Below are 17,024 nucleotides of genomic sequence, written 5' to 3' on the forward strand. Positions count from 1 at the left end.
GGAGAGTGAGGGAGAGTGGGGGAGTGTGGGGGAGAGTGGGGGAGTGAGGGAGAGCGGGGGAGAGTGAGGGAGAGTGAGGGAGAGTGGGGGAGAGTGGGGGAGTGTGAGGGAGAGTGGGGGAGAGTGAGGGAGAGTGAGGGAGAGTGGGGGAGTGTGGGGGAGTGAGGGAGAGTGGAGGAGAGTGAGGGAGAGTGGAGGAGAGTGAGGGAGAGTGGGGGAGTGAGGGAGAGTGGAGGAGAGTGAGGGAGAGCGGGGGAGAGTGAGGGAGAGTGGGGGAGTGTGGGGGAGAGTGGGGGAGTGAGGGAGAGCGGGGGAGAGTGAGGGAGAGCGGGGGAGAGTGGGGGAGAGTGGGGGAGTGAGGGAGAGCGGGGGAGAGTGAGGGAGAGTGGGGGAGAGTGAGGGAGAGTGGGGGAGCGAGGGAGTGGGAGAATGTGGGGGAGAGTGGGAGAGTGAGGGAGAGTGAGGGAGAGCGGGGGAGAGTGAGGGAGAGTGGGGGAGAGTGGGGGGGAGTGAGGGAGAGTGGAGGAGAGTGAGGGAGTGTGGGGGAGTGTGAGGGAGTGTGGGGGAGTGTGGGGGAGAGAGGGAGAGTGGGGGTGTGAGGGAGAGTGGAGGAGAGTGAGGGAGAGTGGGGGACAGTGGGGGAGAGTGGAGGAGAGTGAGGGAGAGTGAGGGAGAGTGGAGTAGAGTGGGGAGAGTGAGGGAGAGTGAGGGAGAGTGGGGGAGCGAGGGAGTGGGGGAATGTGGGGGAGAGTGGGAGAGTGAGGGAGAGCGGGGGAGAGTGAGGGAGAGTGGGGGAGAGTGAGGGAGAGTGGAGGAGAGTGGAGGAGAGTGAGGGAGAGTGAGGGAGTGTGAGGGAGAGTGAGGGAGTGTGGGGGAGTGTGGGGGAGAGAGGGAGAGTGGGGGAGTGTGAGGGAGAGTGGAGGAGAGTGAGGGAGAGCGGGGGAGAGTGGGGGAAAGTGGGGGAGAGTGAGGGAGAGTGGGGGAGAGTGGAGGAGAGTGAGGGAGAGTGAGGGAGAGTGAGGGAGAGTGAGGGAGAGAGGGGGAGAGAGGGGGAGTGAGGGAGTGTGAGGGAGAGTGGGGGAGCGAGGGAGTGGGGGAATGTGGGGGAGAGTGGGAGAGTGAGGGAGAGTGAGGGAGAGCGGGGGGAGAGCGAGGGAGAGTGGGGGAGAGTGGGGGGGGAGTGAGGGAGAGTGGAGGAGAGTGAGGGAGAGTGAGGGAGTGTGAGGGAGAGTGAGGGAGTGTGGGGGAGTGTGGGGGAGTGTGGGGGAGTGTGGGGGAGAGAGGGAGAGTGGGGGAGTGTGAGGGAGAGTGGAGGAGAGTGAGGGAGAGCGGGGGAGAGTGGGGGAAAGTGGGGGAGAGTGAGGGAGAGCGGGGGAGTGTGGGGGAGAGTGGGGGAGAGTGAGGGAGAGTGGGAGAGTGGAGGAGAGTGAGGGAGTGTGGGGGAGTGTGGGGGAGAGTGGGAGAGTGGAGGAGAGTGGGGGAGTGAGGGAGAGTGAGGGAGTGTGGGTGAGTGTGGGGGAGAGTGAGGGAGAGTGAGGGAGAGTGGGAGAGTGGAGGAGAGTGGGGGAGTGAGGGAGAGTGGGAGAGTGAGGGAGAGTGAGGGAGTGTGAGGGAGAGTGGAGGAGAGTGAGGGAGAGTGGAGGAGAGTGGGGGAGAGCGGGAGAGTGGGGGGGAGAGTGAGGGAGTGTGAGGGAGAGTGGGGGAGAGTGGGCGAGAGTGGGGGAGAGTGGGGAGAGTGGGAGAGTGGGGGGGAGAGTGGGGGAGTGTGAGGGAGAGTGGGGGAGAGTGGGGGAGAGAGGGGGAGAGAGGGGGAGTGAGGGAGTGTGAGGGAGAGTGGGGGAGCGAGGGAGTGGGGAAATGTGGGGGAGAGTGGGAGAGTGAGGGAGAGTGAGGGAGAGCGGGGGAGAGTGAGGGAGAGTGGGGGAGAGTGGGGGGGAGTGAGGGAGAGTGGAGGAGAGTGAGGGAGAGTGAGGGAGTGTGAGGGAGAGTGAGGGAGTGTGGGGGAGTGTGGGGGAGAGAGGGAGAGTGGGGGAGTGTGAGGGAGAGTGGAGGAGAGTGAGGGAGAGCGGGGGAGAGTGGGGGAAAGTGGGGGAGAGTGAGGGAGAGCGGGGGAGTGTGGGGGAGAGTGGGGGAGAGTGAGGGAGAGTGAGGGAGAGTGGGAGAGTGGAGGAGAGTGAGGGAGTGTGGGGGAGTGTGGGGGAGAGTGGGAGAGTGGAGGAGAGTGGGGGAGTGAGGGAGAGTGAGGGAGTGTGGGTGAGTGTGGGGGAGAGTGAGGGAGAGTGAGGGAGAGTGGGAGAGTGGAGGAGAGTGGGGGAGTGAGGGAGAGTGGGAGAGTGAGGGAGAGTGAGGGAGAGCGGGGGAGAGCGAGGGAGAGTGGGGGAGAGTGGGGGGGAGTGAGGGAGAGTGGAGGAGAGTGAGGGAGAGTGAGGGAGTGTGAGGGAGAGTGAGGGAGTGTGGGGGAGTGTGGGGGAGTGTGGGGGAGTGTGGGGGAGAGAGGGAGAGTGGGGGAGTGTGAGGGAGAGTGGAGGAGTGTGAGGGAGAGCGGGGGAGAGTGGGGGAAAGTGGGGGAGAGTGAGGGAGAGCGGGGGAGTGTGGGGGAGAGTGGGGGAGAGTGAGGGAGAGTGGGAGAGTGGAGGAGAGTGAGGGAGTGTGGGGGAGTGTGGGGGAGAGTGGGAGAGTGGAGGAGAGTGGGGGAGTGAGGGAGAGTGAGGGAGTGTGGGTGAGTGTGGGGGAGAGTGAGGGAGAGTGAGGGAGAGTGGGAGAGTGGAGGAGAGTGGGGGAGTGAGGGAGAGTGGGAGAGTGAGGGAGAGTGAGGGAGTGTGAGGGAGAGTGGAGGAGAGTGAGGGAGAGTGGAGGAGAGTGGGGGAGAGCGGGAGAGTGGGGGGGAGAGTGAGGGAGTGTGAGGGAGAGTGGGGGAGAGTGGGGGAGAGTGGAGAGTGTGGGGGAGAGTGGGGGGAGAGTGGGGGAGTGTGAGGGAGAGTGGGGAGTCGGGAGGAGAGTGAGGGAGAGTGAGGGAGAGTGGGGGAGAGTGGAGGAGAGTGAGGGAGAGTGAGGGAGAGTGAGGGAGTGAGGGAGAGAGGGGGAGAGTGGGGGAGAGAGGGGGAGAGAGGGGGAGTGAGGGAGTGTGAGGGAGAGTGGGGGAGCGAGGGAGTGGGGAAATGTGGGGGAGAGTGGGAGAGTGAGGGAGAGTGAGGGAGAGCGGGGGAGAGTGAGGGAGAGTGGGGGAGAGTGGGGGGGAGTGAGGGAGAGTGGAGGAGAGTGAGGGAGAGTGAGGGAGTGTGAGGGAGAGTGAGGGAGTGTGGGGGAGTGTGGGGGAGAGAGGGAGAGTGGGGGAGTGTGAGGGAGAGTGGAGGAGAGTGAGGGAGAGCGGGGGAGAGTGGGGGAAAGTGGGGGAGAGTGAGGAGAGCGGGGGAGTGTGGGGGAGAGTGGGGGAGAGTGAGGGAGAGTGAGGGAGAGTGGGAGAGTGGAGGAGAGTGAGGGAGTGTGGGGGAGTGTGGGGGAGAGTGGGAGAGTGGAGGAGAGTGGGGGAGTGAGGGAGAGTGAGGGAGTGTGGGTGAGTGTGGGGGAGAGTGAGGGAGAGTGAGGGAGAGTGGGAGAGTGGAGGAGAGTGGGGGAGTGAGGGAGAGTGGGAGAGTGAGGGAGAGTGAGGGAGTGTGAGGGAGAGTGGAGGAGAGTGAGGGAGAGTGGAGGAGAGTGGGGGAGAGCGGGAGAGTGGGGGGGAGAGTGAGGGAGAGTGGGGGAGAGTGGGGGAGAGTGGGAGAGTGGGGGGGAGAGTGGGGGAGTGTGAGGGAGTGTGGGGGAGTGTGGGGGAGAGAGGGAGAGTGGGGGAGTGTGAGGGAGAGTGGAGGAGAGTGAGGGAGAGCGGGGGGAGAGTGGGGGAAAGTGGGGGAGAGTGAGGGAGAGTGAGGGAGAGTGGGGGAGAGTGGAGGAGAGTGAGGGAGAGTGAGGGAGAGTGAGGGAGAGAGGGGGGAGAGAGGGGGAGTGAGGGAGTGTGAGGGAGAGTGGGGGAGCGAGGGAGTGGGGGAATGTGGGGGAGAGTGGGAGAGTGAGGGAGAGTGAGGGAGAGCGGGGGAGAGCGAGGGAGAGTGGGGGAGAGTGGGGGGGAGTGAGGGAGAGTGGAGGAGAGTGAGGGAGAGTGAGGGAGTGTGAGGGAGAGTGAGGGAGTGTGGGGGAGTGTGGGGGAGTGTGGGGGAGTGTGGGGGAGAGAGGGAGAGTGGGGGAGTTTGAGGGAGAGTGGAGGAGAGTGAGGGAGAGCGGGGGAGAGTGGGGGAAAGTGGGGGAGAGTGAGGGAGAGCGGGGGAGTGTGGGGGAGAGTGGGGGAGAGTGAGGGAGAGTGGGAGAGTGGAGGAGAGTGAGGGAGTGTGGGGGAGTGTGGGGGAGAGTGGGAGAGTGGAGGAGAGTGGGGGAGTGAGGGAGAGTGAGGGAGTGTGGGTGAGTGTGGGGGAGAGTGAGGGAGAGTGAGGGAGAGTGGGAGAGTGGAGGAGAGTGGGGGAGTGAGGGAGAGTGGGAGAGTGAGGGAGAGTGAGGGAGTGTGAGGGAGAGTGGAGGAGAGTGAGGGAGAGTGGAGGAGAGTGGGGGAGAGCGGGAGAGTGGGGGGGAGAGTGAGGGAGTGTGAGGGAGAGTGGGGGAGAGTGGGGGAGAGTGGGAGAGTGTGGGGGAGAGTGGGGGGGAGAGTGGGGGAGTGTGAGGGAGAGTGGGGGAGTCGGGAGGAGAGTGAGGGAGAGTGAGGGAGAGTGGGGGAGAGTGGAGGAGAGTGAGGGAGAGTGAGGGAGAGTGAGGGAGTGAGGGAGAGAGGGGGAGAGTGGGGGAGAGAGGGGGAGAGAGGGGGAGTGAGGGAGTGTGAGGGAGAGTGGGGGAGCGAGGGAGTGGGGAAATGTGGGGGAGAGTGGGAGAGTGAGGGAGAGTGAGGGAGAGCGGGGGAGAGTGAGGGAGAGTGGGGGAGAGTGGGGGGGAGTGAGGGAGAGTGGAGGAGAGTGAGGGAGAGTGAGGGAGTGTGAGGGAGAGTGAGGGAGTGTGGGGGAGTGTGGGGGAGAGAGGGAGAGTGGGGGAGTGTGAGGGAGAGTGGAGGAGAGTGAGGGAGAGCGGGGGAGAGTGGGGGAAAGTGGGGGAGAGTGAGGGAGAGCGGGGGAGTGTGGGGGAGAGTGGGGGAGAGTGAGGGAGAGTGAGGGAGAGTGGGAGAGTGGAGGAGAGTGAGGGAGTGTGGGGGAGTGTGGGGGAGAGTGGGAGAGTGGAGGAGAGTGGGGGAGTGAGGGAGAGTGAGGGAGTGTGGGTGAGTGTGGGGGAGAGTGAGGGAGAGTGAGGGAGAGTGGGAGAGTGGAGGAGAGTGGGGGAGTGAGGGAGAGTGGGAGAGTGAGGGAGAGTGAGGGAGTGTGAGGGAGAGTGGAGGAGAGTGAGGGAGAGTGAGGGAGAGTGGAGGAGAGTGGGGGAGAGCGGGAGAGTGGGGGGGAGAGTGAGGGAGAGTGGGGGAGAGTGGGGGAGAGTGGGAGAGTGGGGGGGAGAGTGGGGGAGTGTGAGGGAGAGTGGGGGAGAGTGGGGGAGAGTGGGGGAGAGTGGGAGAGTGGGGGGGAGAGTGGGGGAGTGTGAGGGAGAGTGGGGGAGAGTGGAGGAGGGGGGAGAGTGGGGGAGTGAGGGAGAGTGGTGGAGAGTGAGGGAGAGTGGGGGAGTGGGGGGGAGTGGGGGAGTTAGGGAGAGTGGGGGAGAGTGAGGGAGAGTGGGGAATTGAGGGGGAATGGGGGAGCGAGGGAATGGGGAGAGGGAGGGAGAGTGGGGGAGCGGGAGAATGTGAGGGAGAGTGGGGGAGTGAGGGAGTGTGGGGGAGTGAGGGGGAGTGGGGGAGAGTGGGGGAGTGAGGGAGAGTGGGGGATTGAGGGAATGGGGAGAGGGAGGGAGAGTGGGGGAGAGTGAGGGAGAGTGGGAGTGAGGGGGAGTGGGGGAGAGTGGGCGAGTGAGGGAGTGTGGGGGAGTGAGGGAGAGTCGGGGAGTGAGGGAGTGTGAGGGAGTGTGAGGGAGAGTGGGGGAGAGTGGGAGAGCGAGGGAGAGTGGGGGAGAGTGAGGGAGAGTGGGGGAGAGTGAGGGAGAGCGGGGGAGAGTGAGGGAGAGTGAGGGAGAGTGGGGGAGTGTGGGGGAGAGTGGGGGAGTGTGGGGGAGAGTGGGAGAGTGAGGGAGAGCGGGGGAGAGTGGGGGAAAGTGGGGGAGAGTGAGGGAGAGTGAGGGAGAGTGGGGGAGAGTGGAGGAGAGTGAGGGAGAGTGAGGGAGTGAGGGAGTGAGGGAGAGAGGGGGAGAGTGGGGGAGAGAGGGGGAGAGAGGGGGAGTGAGGGAGTGTGAGGGAGAGTGGGGGAGCGAGGGAGTGGGGGAATGTGGGGGAGAGTGGGAGAGTGAGGGAGAGTGAGGGAGAGCGGGGGAGAGCGAGGGAGAGTGGGGGAGAGTGGGGGGGAGTGAGGGAGAGTGGAGGAGAGTGAGGGAGAGTGAGGGAGTGTGAGGGAGAGTGAGGGAGTGTGGGGGAGTGTGCTGGAGTGTGGGGGAGTGTGGGGGAGAGAGGGAGAGTGGGGGTGTGAGGGAGAGTGGAGGAGAGTGAGGGAGAGTGGGGGAGAGTGGGGGAAAGTGGGGGAGAGTGAGGGAGAGTGGGGGAGAGTGGGGGAGAGTGAGGGAGAGTGGAGGAGAGTGGAGGAGAGTGAGGGAGAGTGAGGGAGAGTGAGGGAGAGAGGGGGAGAGTGGGGGAGAGAGGGGGAGAGTGAGGGAGAGTGGGAGAGTGGAGGAGAGTGAGGGAGTGTGGGGGAGTGTGGGGGAGAGTGGGAGAGTGGAGGAGAGTGGGGGAGTGAGGGAGAGTGAGGGAGCGTGGGTGAGTGTGGGGGAGAGTGAGGGAGAGTGAGGGAGAGTGGGAGAGTGGAGGAGAGTGGGGGAGTGAGGGAGAGTGGGAGAGTGAGGGAGAGTGAGGGAGTGTGAGGGAGAGTGGGAGTGAGGGGGAGTGGGGGAGAGTGGGGGAGTGAGGGAGTGTGGGGGAGTGAGGGAGAGTCGGGGAGTGAGGGTGTGTGAGGGAGTGTGAGGGAGAGTGGGGGAGAGTGGGAGAGCGAGGGAGAGTGGGGGAGAGTGAGGGAGAGTGGGGGAGAGTGAGGGAGAGCGGGGGAGAGTGAGGGAGAGTGAGGGAGAGTGGGGGAGTGTGGGGGAGAGTGGGGGAGTGTGGGGGAGAGTGGGAGAGTGAGGGAGAGCGGGGGAGAGTGGGGGAAAGTGGGGGAGAGTGAGGGAGAGTGAGGGAGAGTGGGGGAGAGTGGAGGAGAGTGAGGGAGAGTGAGGGAGAGTGAGGGAGTGAGGGAGAGAGGGGGAGAGTGGGGGAGAGAGGGGGAGAGAGGGGGAGTGAGGGAGTGTGAGGGAGAGTGGGGGAGCGAGGGAGTGGGGGAATGTGGGGGAGAGTGGGAGAGTGAGGGAGAGTGAGGGAGAGCGGGGGAGAGCGAGGGAGAGTGGGGGAGAGTGGGGGGGAGTGAGGGAGAGTGGAGGAGAGTGAGGGAGAGTGAGGGAGTGTGAGGGAGAGTGAGGGAGTGTGGGGGAGTGTGCTGGAGTGTGGGGGAGTGTGGGGGAGAGAGGGAGAGTGGGGGTGTGAGGGAGAGTGGAGGAGAGTGAGGGAGAGCGGGGGAGAGTGGGGGAAAGTGGGGGAGAGTGAGGGAGAGTGAGGGAGAGTGGGGGAGAGTGGGGGGGAGTGAAGGAGAGTGGAGGAGAGTGGAGGAGAGTGAGGGAGAGTGAGGGAGTGTGAGGGAGAGTGAGGGAGTGTGGGGGAGTGTGGGGGAGAGAGGGAGAGTGGGGGAGTGTGAGGGAGAGTGGAGGAGAGTGAGGGAGAGCGGGGGAGAGTGGGGGAAAGTGGGGGAGAGTGAGGGAGAGTGAGGGAGAGTGGGGGAGAGTGGAGGAGAGTGAGGGAGAGTGAGGGAGAGTGAGGGAGAGAGGGGGAGAGAGGGGGAGTGAGGGAGTGTGAGGGAGAGTGGGGGAGCGAGGGAGTGGGGGAATGTGGGGGAGAGTGGGAGAGTGAGGGAGAGTGAGGGAGAGCGGGGGAGAGCGAGGGAGAGTGGGGGAGAGTGGGGGGGAGTGAGGGAGAGTGGAGGAGAGTGAGGGAGAGTGAGGGAGTGTGAGGGAGAGTGAGGGAGTGTGGGGGAGTGTGGGGGAGTGTGGGGGAGTGTGGGGGAGAGAGGGAGAGTGGGGGAGTGTGAGGGAGAGTGGAGGAGAGTGAGGGAGAGCGGGGGAGAGTGGGGGAAAGTGGGGGAGAGTGAGGGAGAGCGGGGGAGTGTGGGGGAGAGTGGGGGAGAGTGAGGGAGAGTGGGAGAGTGGAGGAGAGTGAGGGAGTGTGGGGGAGTGTGGGGGAGAGTGGGAGAGTGGAGGAGAGTGGGGGAGTGAGGGAGAGTGAGGGAGTGTGGGTGAGTGTGGGGGAGAGTGAGGGAGAGTGAGGGAGAGTGGGAGAGTGGAGGAGAGTGGGGGAGTGAGGGAGAGTGGGAGAGTGAGGGAGAGTGAGGGAGTGTGAGGGAGAGTGGAGGAGAGTGAGGGAGAGTGGAGGAGAGTGGGGGAGAGCGGGAGAGTGGGGGGGAGAGTGAGGGAGTGTGAGGGAGAGTGGGGGAGAGTGGGGGAGAGTGGGAGAGTGGGAGAGTGGGAGAGTGGGGGGGAGAGTGGGGGAGTGTGAGGGAGAGTGGGGGAGAGTGGGGGAGTCGGGAGGAGAGTGAGGGAGAGTGGGGGAGAGTGGAGGAGAGTGAGGGAGAGTGAGGGAGAGTGAGGGAGTGAGGGAGAGAGGGGGAGAGTGGGGGAGAGAGGGGGAGAGAGGGGGAGTGAGGGAGTGTGAGGGAGAGTGGGGGAGCGAGGGAGTGGGGAAATGTGGGGGAGAGTGGGAGAGTGAGGGAGAGTGAGGGAGAGCGGGGGAGAGTGAGGGAGAGTGGGGCAGAGTGAGGGAGAGTGGGGGAGAGTGGGGGGGAGTGAGGGAGAGTGGAGGAGAGTGAGGGAGAGTGAGGGAGTGTGAGGGAGAGTGAGGGAGTGTGGGGGAGTGTGGGGGAGTGTGGGGGAGTGTGGGGGAGAGAGGGAGAGTGGGGGAGTGTGAGGGAGAGTGGAGGAGAGTGAGGGAGAGCGGGGGAGAGTGGGGGAAAGTGGGGGAGAGTGAGGGAGAGCGGGGGAGTGTGGGGGAGAGTGGGGGAGAGTGAGGGAGAGTGAGGGAGAGTGGGAGAGTGGAGGAGAGTGAGGGAGTGTGGGGGAGTGTGGGGGAGAGTGGGAGAGTGGAGGAGAGTGGGGGAGTGAGGGAGAGTGAGGGAGTGTGGGTGAGTGTGGGGGAGAGTGAGGGAGAGTGGGAGAGTGGAGGAGAGTGGGGGAGTGAGGGAGAGTGGGAGAGTGAGGGAGAGTGAGGGAGTGTGAGGGAGAGTGGAGGAGAGTGAGGGAGAGTGGAGGAGAGTGGGGGGAGAGCGGGAGAGTGGGGGGGAGAGTGAGGGAGAGTGGGGGAGAGTGGGGGAGAGTGGGAGAGTGGGGGGGAGAGTGGGGGAGTGTGAGGGAGAGTGGGGGAGAGTGGGGGAGAGTGGGGGAGAGTGGGAGAGTGGGGGGGAGAGTGGGGGAGTGTGAGGGAGAGTGGGGGAGAGTGGGGGAGGGGGGAGAGTGGGGGAGTGAGGGAGAGTGGTGGAGAGTGAGGGAGAGTGGGGGAGTGGGGGGGAGTGGGGGAGTTAGGGAGAGTGGGGGAGAGTGAGGGAGAGTGGGGAATTGAGGGGGAATGGGGGAGCGAGGGAATGGGGAGAGGGAGGGAGAGTGGGGGAGCGGGAGAATGTGAGGGAGAGTGGGGGAGTGAGGGAGTGTGGGGGAGTGAGGGGGAGTGGGGGAGAGTGGGGGAGTGAGGGAGAGTGGGGGATTGAGGGAATGGGGAGAGGGAGGGAGAGTGGGGGAGAGTGAGGGAGAGTGGGAGTGAGGGGGAGTGGGGGAGAGTGGGCGAGTGAGGGAGTGTGGGGGAGTGAGGGAGAGTCGGGGAGTGAGGGAGTGTGAGGGAGTGTGAGGGAGAGTGGGGGAGAGTGGGAGAGCGAGGGAGAGTGGGGGAGAGTGAGGGAGAGTGGGGGAGAGTGAGGGAGAGCGGGGGAGAGTGAGGGAGAGTGAGGGAGAGTGGGGGAGTGTGGGGAGAGTGGGGGAGTGTGGGGGAGAGTGGGAGAGTGAGGGAGAGCGGGGGAGAGTGTGGGAAAGTGGGGGAGAGTGAGGGAGAGTGAGGGAGAGTGGGGGAGAGTGGAGGAGAGTGAGGGAGAGTGAGGGAGAGTGAGGGAGTGAGGGAGAGAGGGGGAGAGTGGGGGAGAGAGGGGGAGAGAGGGGGAGTGAGGGAGTGTGAGGGAGAGTGGGGGAGCGAGGGAGTGGGGGAATGTGGGGGAGAGTGGGAGAGTGAGGGAGAGTGAGGGAGAGCGGGGGGAGAGCGAGGGAGAGTGGGGGAGAGTGGGGGGGAGTGAGGGAGAGTGGAGGAGAGTGAGGGAGAGTGAGGGAGTGTGAGGGAGAGTGAGGGAGTGTGGGGGAGTGTGGGGGAGTGTGGGGGAGAGAGGGAGAGTGGGGGAGTGTGAGGGAGAGTGGAGGAGAGTGAGGGAGAGCGGGGGAGAGTGGGGGAAAGTGGGGGAGAGTGAGGGAGAGCGGGGGAGTGTGGGGGAGAGTGGGGGAGAGTGAGGGAGAGTGGGAGAGTGGAGGAGAGTGAGGGAGTGTGGGGGAGTGTGGGGGAGAGTGGGAGAGTGGAGGAGAGTGGGGGAGTGAGGGAGAGTGAGGGAGTGTGGGTGAGTGTGGGGGAGAGTGAGGGAGAGTGAGGGAGAGTGGGAGAGTGGAGGAGAGTGGGGGAGTGAGGGAGAGTGGGAGAGTGAGGGAGAGTGAGGGAGTGTGAGGGAGAGTGGAGGAGAGTGAGGGAGAGTGGAGGAGAGTGGGGGAGAGCGGGAGAGTGGGGGGGAGAGTGAGGGAGTGTGAGGGAGAGTGGGGGAGAGTGGGCGAGAGTGGGGGAGAGTGGGAGAGTGGGAGAGTGGGGGGGAGAGTGGGGGAGTGTGAGGGAGAGTGGGGGAGAGTGGGGGAGTCGGGAGGAGAGTGAGGGAGAGTGAGGGAGAGTGGGGGAGAGTGGAGGAGAGTGAGGGAGAGTGAGGGAGAGTGAGGGAGTGAGGGAGAGAGGGGGAGAGTGGGGGAGAGTGAGGGAGAGCGGGGGAGTGTGGGGGAGAGTGGGGGAGAGTGAGGGAGAGTGGGAGAGTGGAGGAGAGTGAGGGAGTGTGGGGGAGTGTGGGGGAGAGTGGGAGAGAGTGGGAGAGTGGAGGAGAGTGGGGGAGTGAGGGAGAGTGAGGGAGTGTGGGTGAGTGTGGGGGAGAGTGAGGGAGAGTGAGGGAGAGTGGGAGAGTGGAGGAGAGTGGGGGAGTGAGGGAGAGTGGGAGAGTGAGGGAGAGTGAGGGAGTGTGAGGGAGAGTGGAGGAGAGTGAGGGAGAGTGGAGGAGAGTGGGGGAGAGCGGGAGAGTGGGGGGGAGAGTGAGGGAGTGTGAGGGAGAGTGGGGGAGAGTGGGGGAGAGTGGGAGAGTGGGAGAGTGGGGGGGAGAGTGGGGGAGTGTGAGGGAGAGTGGGGGAGAGTGGGGGAGTCGGGAGGAGAGTGAGGGAGAGTGAGGGAGAGTGGGGGAGAGTGGAGGAGAGTGAGGGAGAGTGAGGGAGAGTGAGGGAGTGAGGGAGAGAGGGGGAGAGTGGGGGAGAGAGGGGGAGAGAGGGGGAGTGAGGGAGTGTGAGGGAGAGTGGGGGAGCGAGGGAGTGGGGGAATGTGGGGGAGAGTGGGAGAGTGAGGGAGAGCGGGGGAGTGTGGGGGAGAGTGGGGGAGTGTGGGGGAGAGTGGGAGAGTGAGGGAGAGCGGGGGAGAGTGAGGGAGAGTGGAGGAGAGTGGAGGAGAGTGAGGGAGAGTGAGGGAGAGTGGGGGAGTGTGGGGGAGAGTGGGGGAGTGTGGGGGAGAGTGGGAGAGTGAGGGAGAGCGGGGGAGAGTGAGGGAGAGTGGAGGAGAGTGAGGGAGAGTGGGGGAGTGTGGGGGAGCGAGGGAGAGTGAGAGTGAGGGAGAGTGGGGGAGTGTGGGGGAGCGAGGGAGAGTGAGAGTGGGGGAGAGTGGGGGAGAGCGGGAGAGTGTGAGGGAGAGTGGGGGAGTGAGGGAGAGTGGGGGAATGTGGGGGAGAGTGTGAGAGTGGGGGAGAGCAGGAGAGTGTGAGGGAGAGTGGGGGAGTGAGGGAGAGTGGGGGAGAGCGGGAGAGTGTGAGGGAGAGTGGGGGAGAGTGGGGGAGGACGGGAGAGTGTGAGGGAGAGTGAGAGTGAGGGAGAGTGGGGGAGAGCGGGGGAGTGTGAGGGAGAGTGGGGGAGTGAGGGAGAGTGGGGGAGTGAGGGAGAGTGGGGGAGTGGGAGTGAGGGTGAGTGGGGGAGAGTGGGGGAGAGCGAGGGAGAGTGGGGGAGAGTGGGGGAGAGTTGCAGAGTTGGGTAGTGAGGGAGAGTGGGGGAGTGAGGGAGTGAGGGAGAGAGATAGAGTGAGGGAGAGTGGGTGAGAGAGAGTGGGAAAGAGAGAGGGAGTGAGGGAGAGCGAGAGTGCGAAAGAGAGAAAGGGAGAGAGAGAGCGAGGATAGAGCTGGGGAGTGAGAGAGAAAGAGAGGGAGACAGAGTGCGAAAGAGAGAGAGCAACAAAGAGAGAGAGAGAGAGATTGGGAGAGAGAAAGGGGGAGAGAGAAAGCAAGAAAGAGAGAGAGAGGGAGAGTGGGAGAGAGTGAGAGAGAGAGAGTGTGGGCAGTGGGAGAGAGAGGGGGTGGTGAGAGAGTATGGGTTGGAGAGAGGTACAGAGAGAGGGGCGGAGAGAGAGTAGGGGGTGGGCAAATGGAGAGAAAGAGAGGGGCGGAGAGAGAGTAGGGGGTGGGCAGTGGGAGAGAGAGGGGCTGGTGAGAGAGTATGGGTTGGAGAGAGGTACAGAGAGAGGGGCGGAGAGAGAGTAGGGGGTGGGCAAATGGAGAGAAAGAGAGGGGCGGAGAGAGAGTAGGGGGTGGGCAGTGGGAGAGAGAGGGGCTGGTGAGAGAGTATGGGTTGGAGAGAGGTACAGAGAGAGGGGCGGAGAGAGAGTAGGGGGTGGGCAAATGGAGAGAAAGAGAGGGGCGGAGAGAGAGTAGGGGGTGGAGAGAGGGAGAGAGAGGGGGTGGTGAGAGAGTATGGGTTGGAGAGAGGTACAGAGAGAGGGGCGGAGAGAGAGTAGGGGGTGGGCAAATGGAGAGAAAGAGAGGGGCGGAGAGAGAGTAGGGGGTGGGCAGTGGGAGAGAGAGGGGGTGGTGAGAGAGTATGGGTTGGAGAGAGGTACAGAGAGAGGGGCGGAGAGAGAGTAGGGGGTGGGCAAATGGAGAGAAAGAGAGGGGCGGAGAGAGAGTAGGGGGTGGAGAGAGGGAGAGAGAGGGGCGGAGAGAGAGTAGGGGATGGGCAGAGGGAAAGAGAGAGAGGGGCGGAGAGAGGGGCGGAGAGAGAGTAGGGGATGGGCAGTGGGAGAGAGAGGGGGTGGTGAGAGAGTAGGGGGTGGGCAGTGGGAGAGAGAGGGGGTGGTGAGAGAGTATGGGTTGGAGAGAGGTACAGAGAGAGGGGCGGAGAGAGAGTATTGGGCGGGCAGAAGGGGAGAGAGAGGGGCGGAGAGAGAGTAGGGGGTGGGCAGTGGGAGAGAGAGGGGGTGGTGAGAGAGTATGGGTTGGAGAGAGGTACAGAGAGAGGGGCGGAGAGAGAGTAGGGGGTGGGCAGTGGGAGAGAGAGGGGGTGGTGAGAGAGTATGGGTTGGAGAGAGGTACAGAGAGAGGGGCGGAGAGAGAGTAGGGGGTGGGCAGTGGGAGAGAGAGGGGGTGGTGAGAGAGTAGGGGGTGGGCAGTGGGAGAGAGAGGGGGTGGTGAGAGAGTATGGGTTGGAGAGAGGTACAGAGAGAGGGGCGGAGAGAGAGTATTGGGCGGGCAGAAGGGGAGAGAGAGGGGCGGAGAGAGAGTAGGGGGTGGGCAGTGGGAGAGAGAGGGGGTGGTGAGAGAGTAGGGGGTGGGCAGTGGGAGAGAGAGGGGGTGGTGAGAGAGTATGGGTTGGAGAGAGGTACAGAGAGAGGGGCGGAGAGAGAGTAGGGGGTGGGCAGTGGGAGAGAGAGGGGGTGGTGAGAGAGTAGGGGGTGGGCAGTGGGAGAGAGAGGGGGTGGTGAGAGAGTATGGGTTGGAGAGAGGTACAGAGAGAGGGGCGGAGAGAGAGTAGGGGATGGGCATTGGGAGAGAGAGGGGGTGGTGAGAGAGTATGGGTTGGAGAGAGGTACAGAGAGAGGGGCGGAGAGAGAGTAGGGGGTGGGCAGTGGGAGAGAGAGGGGGTGGTGAGAGAGTATGGGTTGGAGAGAGGTACAGAGAGTGGGGCGGAGAGAGATTAGGGGGTGGGCAGTGGGAGAGAGAGGGAGTGGTGAGAGAGTATGGGTTGGAGAGAGGTACAGAGAGAGGGGCGGAGAGAGAGTAGGGGGTGGGCAGTGGGAGAGAGAGGGGGTGGTGAGAGAGTAGGGGGTGGGCAGTGGGAGAGAGAGGGGGTGGTGAGAGAGTAGGGGGTGGGCAGTGGGAGAGAGAGGGGGTGGTGAGAGAGTATGGGTTGGAGAGAGGTACAGAGAGAGGGGCGGAGAGAGAGTAGGGGGTGGGCAGTGGGAGAGAGAGAGGGGGCGGAGGGAGAGTAGGGGGTGGGCAGTGGGAGAGAGAGGGAGTGGTGAGAGAGTATGGGTTGGAGAGAGGTACAGAGAGAGGGGCGGAGAGAGAGTAGGGGGTGGGCAGTGGGAGAGAGAGGGGGTGGTGAGAGAGTATGGGTTGGAGAGAGGTACAGAGAGAGGGGCGGAGAGAGAGTAGGGGGTGGGCAGTGGGAGAGAGAGGGGGTGGTGAGAGAGTATGGGTTGGAGAGAGGTACAGAGAGAGGGGGTGGTGAGAGAGTAGGGGGTGGAGAGAGGGAGAGAGAGGGGGTGGTGAGAGAGTATGGGTTGGAGAGAGGTTCAGAGAGAGGGGCGGAGAGAGAGTAGGGGGTGGGCAGTGGGAGAGAGAGGGAGTGGTGAGAGAGTATGAGTTGGAGAGAGGTACAGAGAGAGGGGCGGAGAGAGAGTAGGGGGTGGGCAGTGGGAGAGAGAGGGGGTGGTGAGAGAGTAGGGGGTGGGCAGTGGGAGAGAGAGGGGGTGGTGAGAGAGTATGGGTTGGAGAGAGGTACAGAGAGAGGGGCGGAGAGAGAGTATTGGGCGGGCAGAAGGGGAGAGAGAGGGGCGGAGAGAGAGTATTGGGCGGGCAGAAGGGGAGAGAGAGGGGCGGAGAGAGAGTAGGGGGTGGGCAGTGGGAGAGAGAGGGGGTGGTGAGAGAGTATGGGTTGGAGAGAGGTACAGAGAGAGGGGCGGAGAGAGAGTAGGGGGTGGGCAAATGGAGAGAAAGAGAGGGGCGGAGAGAGAGTAGGGGGTGGAGAGAGGGAGAGAGAGGGGCGGAGAGAGAGTAGGGGGTGGAGAGAGGGAGAGAGAGAGAGTGGGACGGAGAGAGAGTATTGGGCGGGCAGAAGGGGAGAGAGAGAGGCGGAGAGAGAGAGGGAGTGGGAGTGGTCAGGGATGGGGTGATGTGATTGGCCGGGGGGGGGGGGGGGTGTGATGACGGTGTATTTCGGCCAATGGGAACAGGGGACTCCGTCTTTCTGAAGGGCTTCCTTCCCTCTCTGTCCAGGCCCAGAACCTGGCCCTGCGGAGCCAGCAGACGATGGCCTCGGGGGTCCCGCTCCAGAGCTCCGGCCAGAAGACCACCTCGGTGGTGGTCAGCCAGTCGTCCAGCCTGAGCCCGGCCCAGACCATCACCGTCACCCAGGCCTCCTCCCTCAACCTGGTCAGCCAGCCCACCGCCGCCGCCAAAGGATCCGGGAGCGGGGCCACGCCGGGAATCGGACACTCCAGCCAGGCCGAGGCCGACAACATCCTGAAAAAGGCCGAAGCGGACGGGGCAGCGAGTGCCCAGAGCTGTGGGATTAACCTGACTCGCAGCGTCACTCCCACCGGACAGACGCTCATCAGCTCAGGTACCGACTGCAGCATGTTCCAGGCCCGGGACTGGGAATGTCGGACACTCCGGGACCGGGATAGGGAATGTCGGACACTCTGGGACCGGGATAGGGAATGTCGGACACTCCGGGACCGGGATAGGGAATATCACACACACTCCGGGACCGGGATAGAGAATGTCGGACACTCCGGGACCGGGATTGGGAATGTCAGACACTCCGGGACCGGGATAGGGAATGTCGGACACTCCGGGACCGGGATAGGGGATATCACACATACTCCGGGACCGGGATAGGGGATATCACACACACTCCAGACCGGGATAGGGAATATCGGACACACTCCGGGACCGGGATAGGGGATATCGGACACTCCGGCAGCGGGATAGGGAATATCGGACACTCCGGGACCGGGATAGAGAATGTCGGACACTCCGGGACCGGGATAGGGAATATCGGACACTCCGGGACCGGGATAGGGAATATCACACACACTCCGGGACCGGGATAGGGGATATCACACACACTCCGGACCGGGATAGGGAATATCAGACACACTCCGGGACCGGGATAGGGGATATCACACACACTCCAGACCGGGATAGGGAATATCGGACACACTCCGGGACCGGGATAGGGGATATCGGACACTCCGGGACCGGGATAGGGGATATCGGACACTCCGGCAGCGGGATAGGGAATATCGGACACTCCGGGACCGGGATAGGGGATATCACACACACTCCGGGACCGGGATAGAGAATGTCGGACACTCCGGGACCGGGATAGGGAATATCGGACACTCCGGGACCGGGATAGGGAATATCACACACACTCTGGGACCGGGATAGGGGATATCACACACACTCCGGACCGGGATAGGGAATATCAGACACACTCCGGGACCGGGATAGGGGATATCACACACACTCCGGACCGGGATAGGGAATATCGGACACTCTCCGGGACCGGGATAGGGGATATCGGACACTCCGGGACCGGAAAAGGGGATATCGGAC

General features: G+C 64.2%; 1 protein-coding gene across 1 annotated transcript in view; it reads left to right on the forward strand.

Annotated features, from left to right (window-relative positions):
• LOC121275037 (polyhomeotic-like protein 1) overlaps positions 1 to 17,024 on the forward strand; it is a gene marked incomplete at its 3' end in the record, with an annotated part of 273,630 nt that overhangs the window by 155,012 nt on the left and 101,594 nt on the right. Inside the window, exon 7 of the mRNA XM_041182427.1 lies at positions 15,678 to 16,023. Coding sequence (XP_041038361.1) covers positions 15,678 to 16,023 — 346 coding nt within the window. The remainder of the gene's footprint in view (positions 1 to 15,677; positions 16,024 to 17,024) is intronic.

The sequence above is a fragment of the Carcharodon carcharias genome (assembly GCF_017639515.1).
Source record: "Carcharodon carcharias isolate sCarCar2 chromosome 40 unlocalized genomic scaffold, sCarCar2.pri SUPER_40_unloc_4, whole genome shotgun sequence".
NCBI classification, from domain to species: Eukaryota; Metazoa; Chordata; class Chondrichthyes; order Lamniformes; family Lamnidae; genus Carcharodon; species Carcharodon carcharias.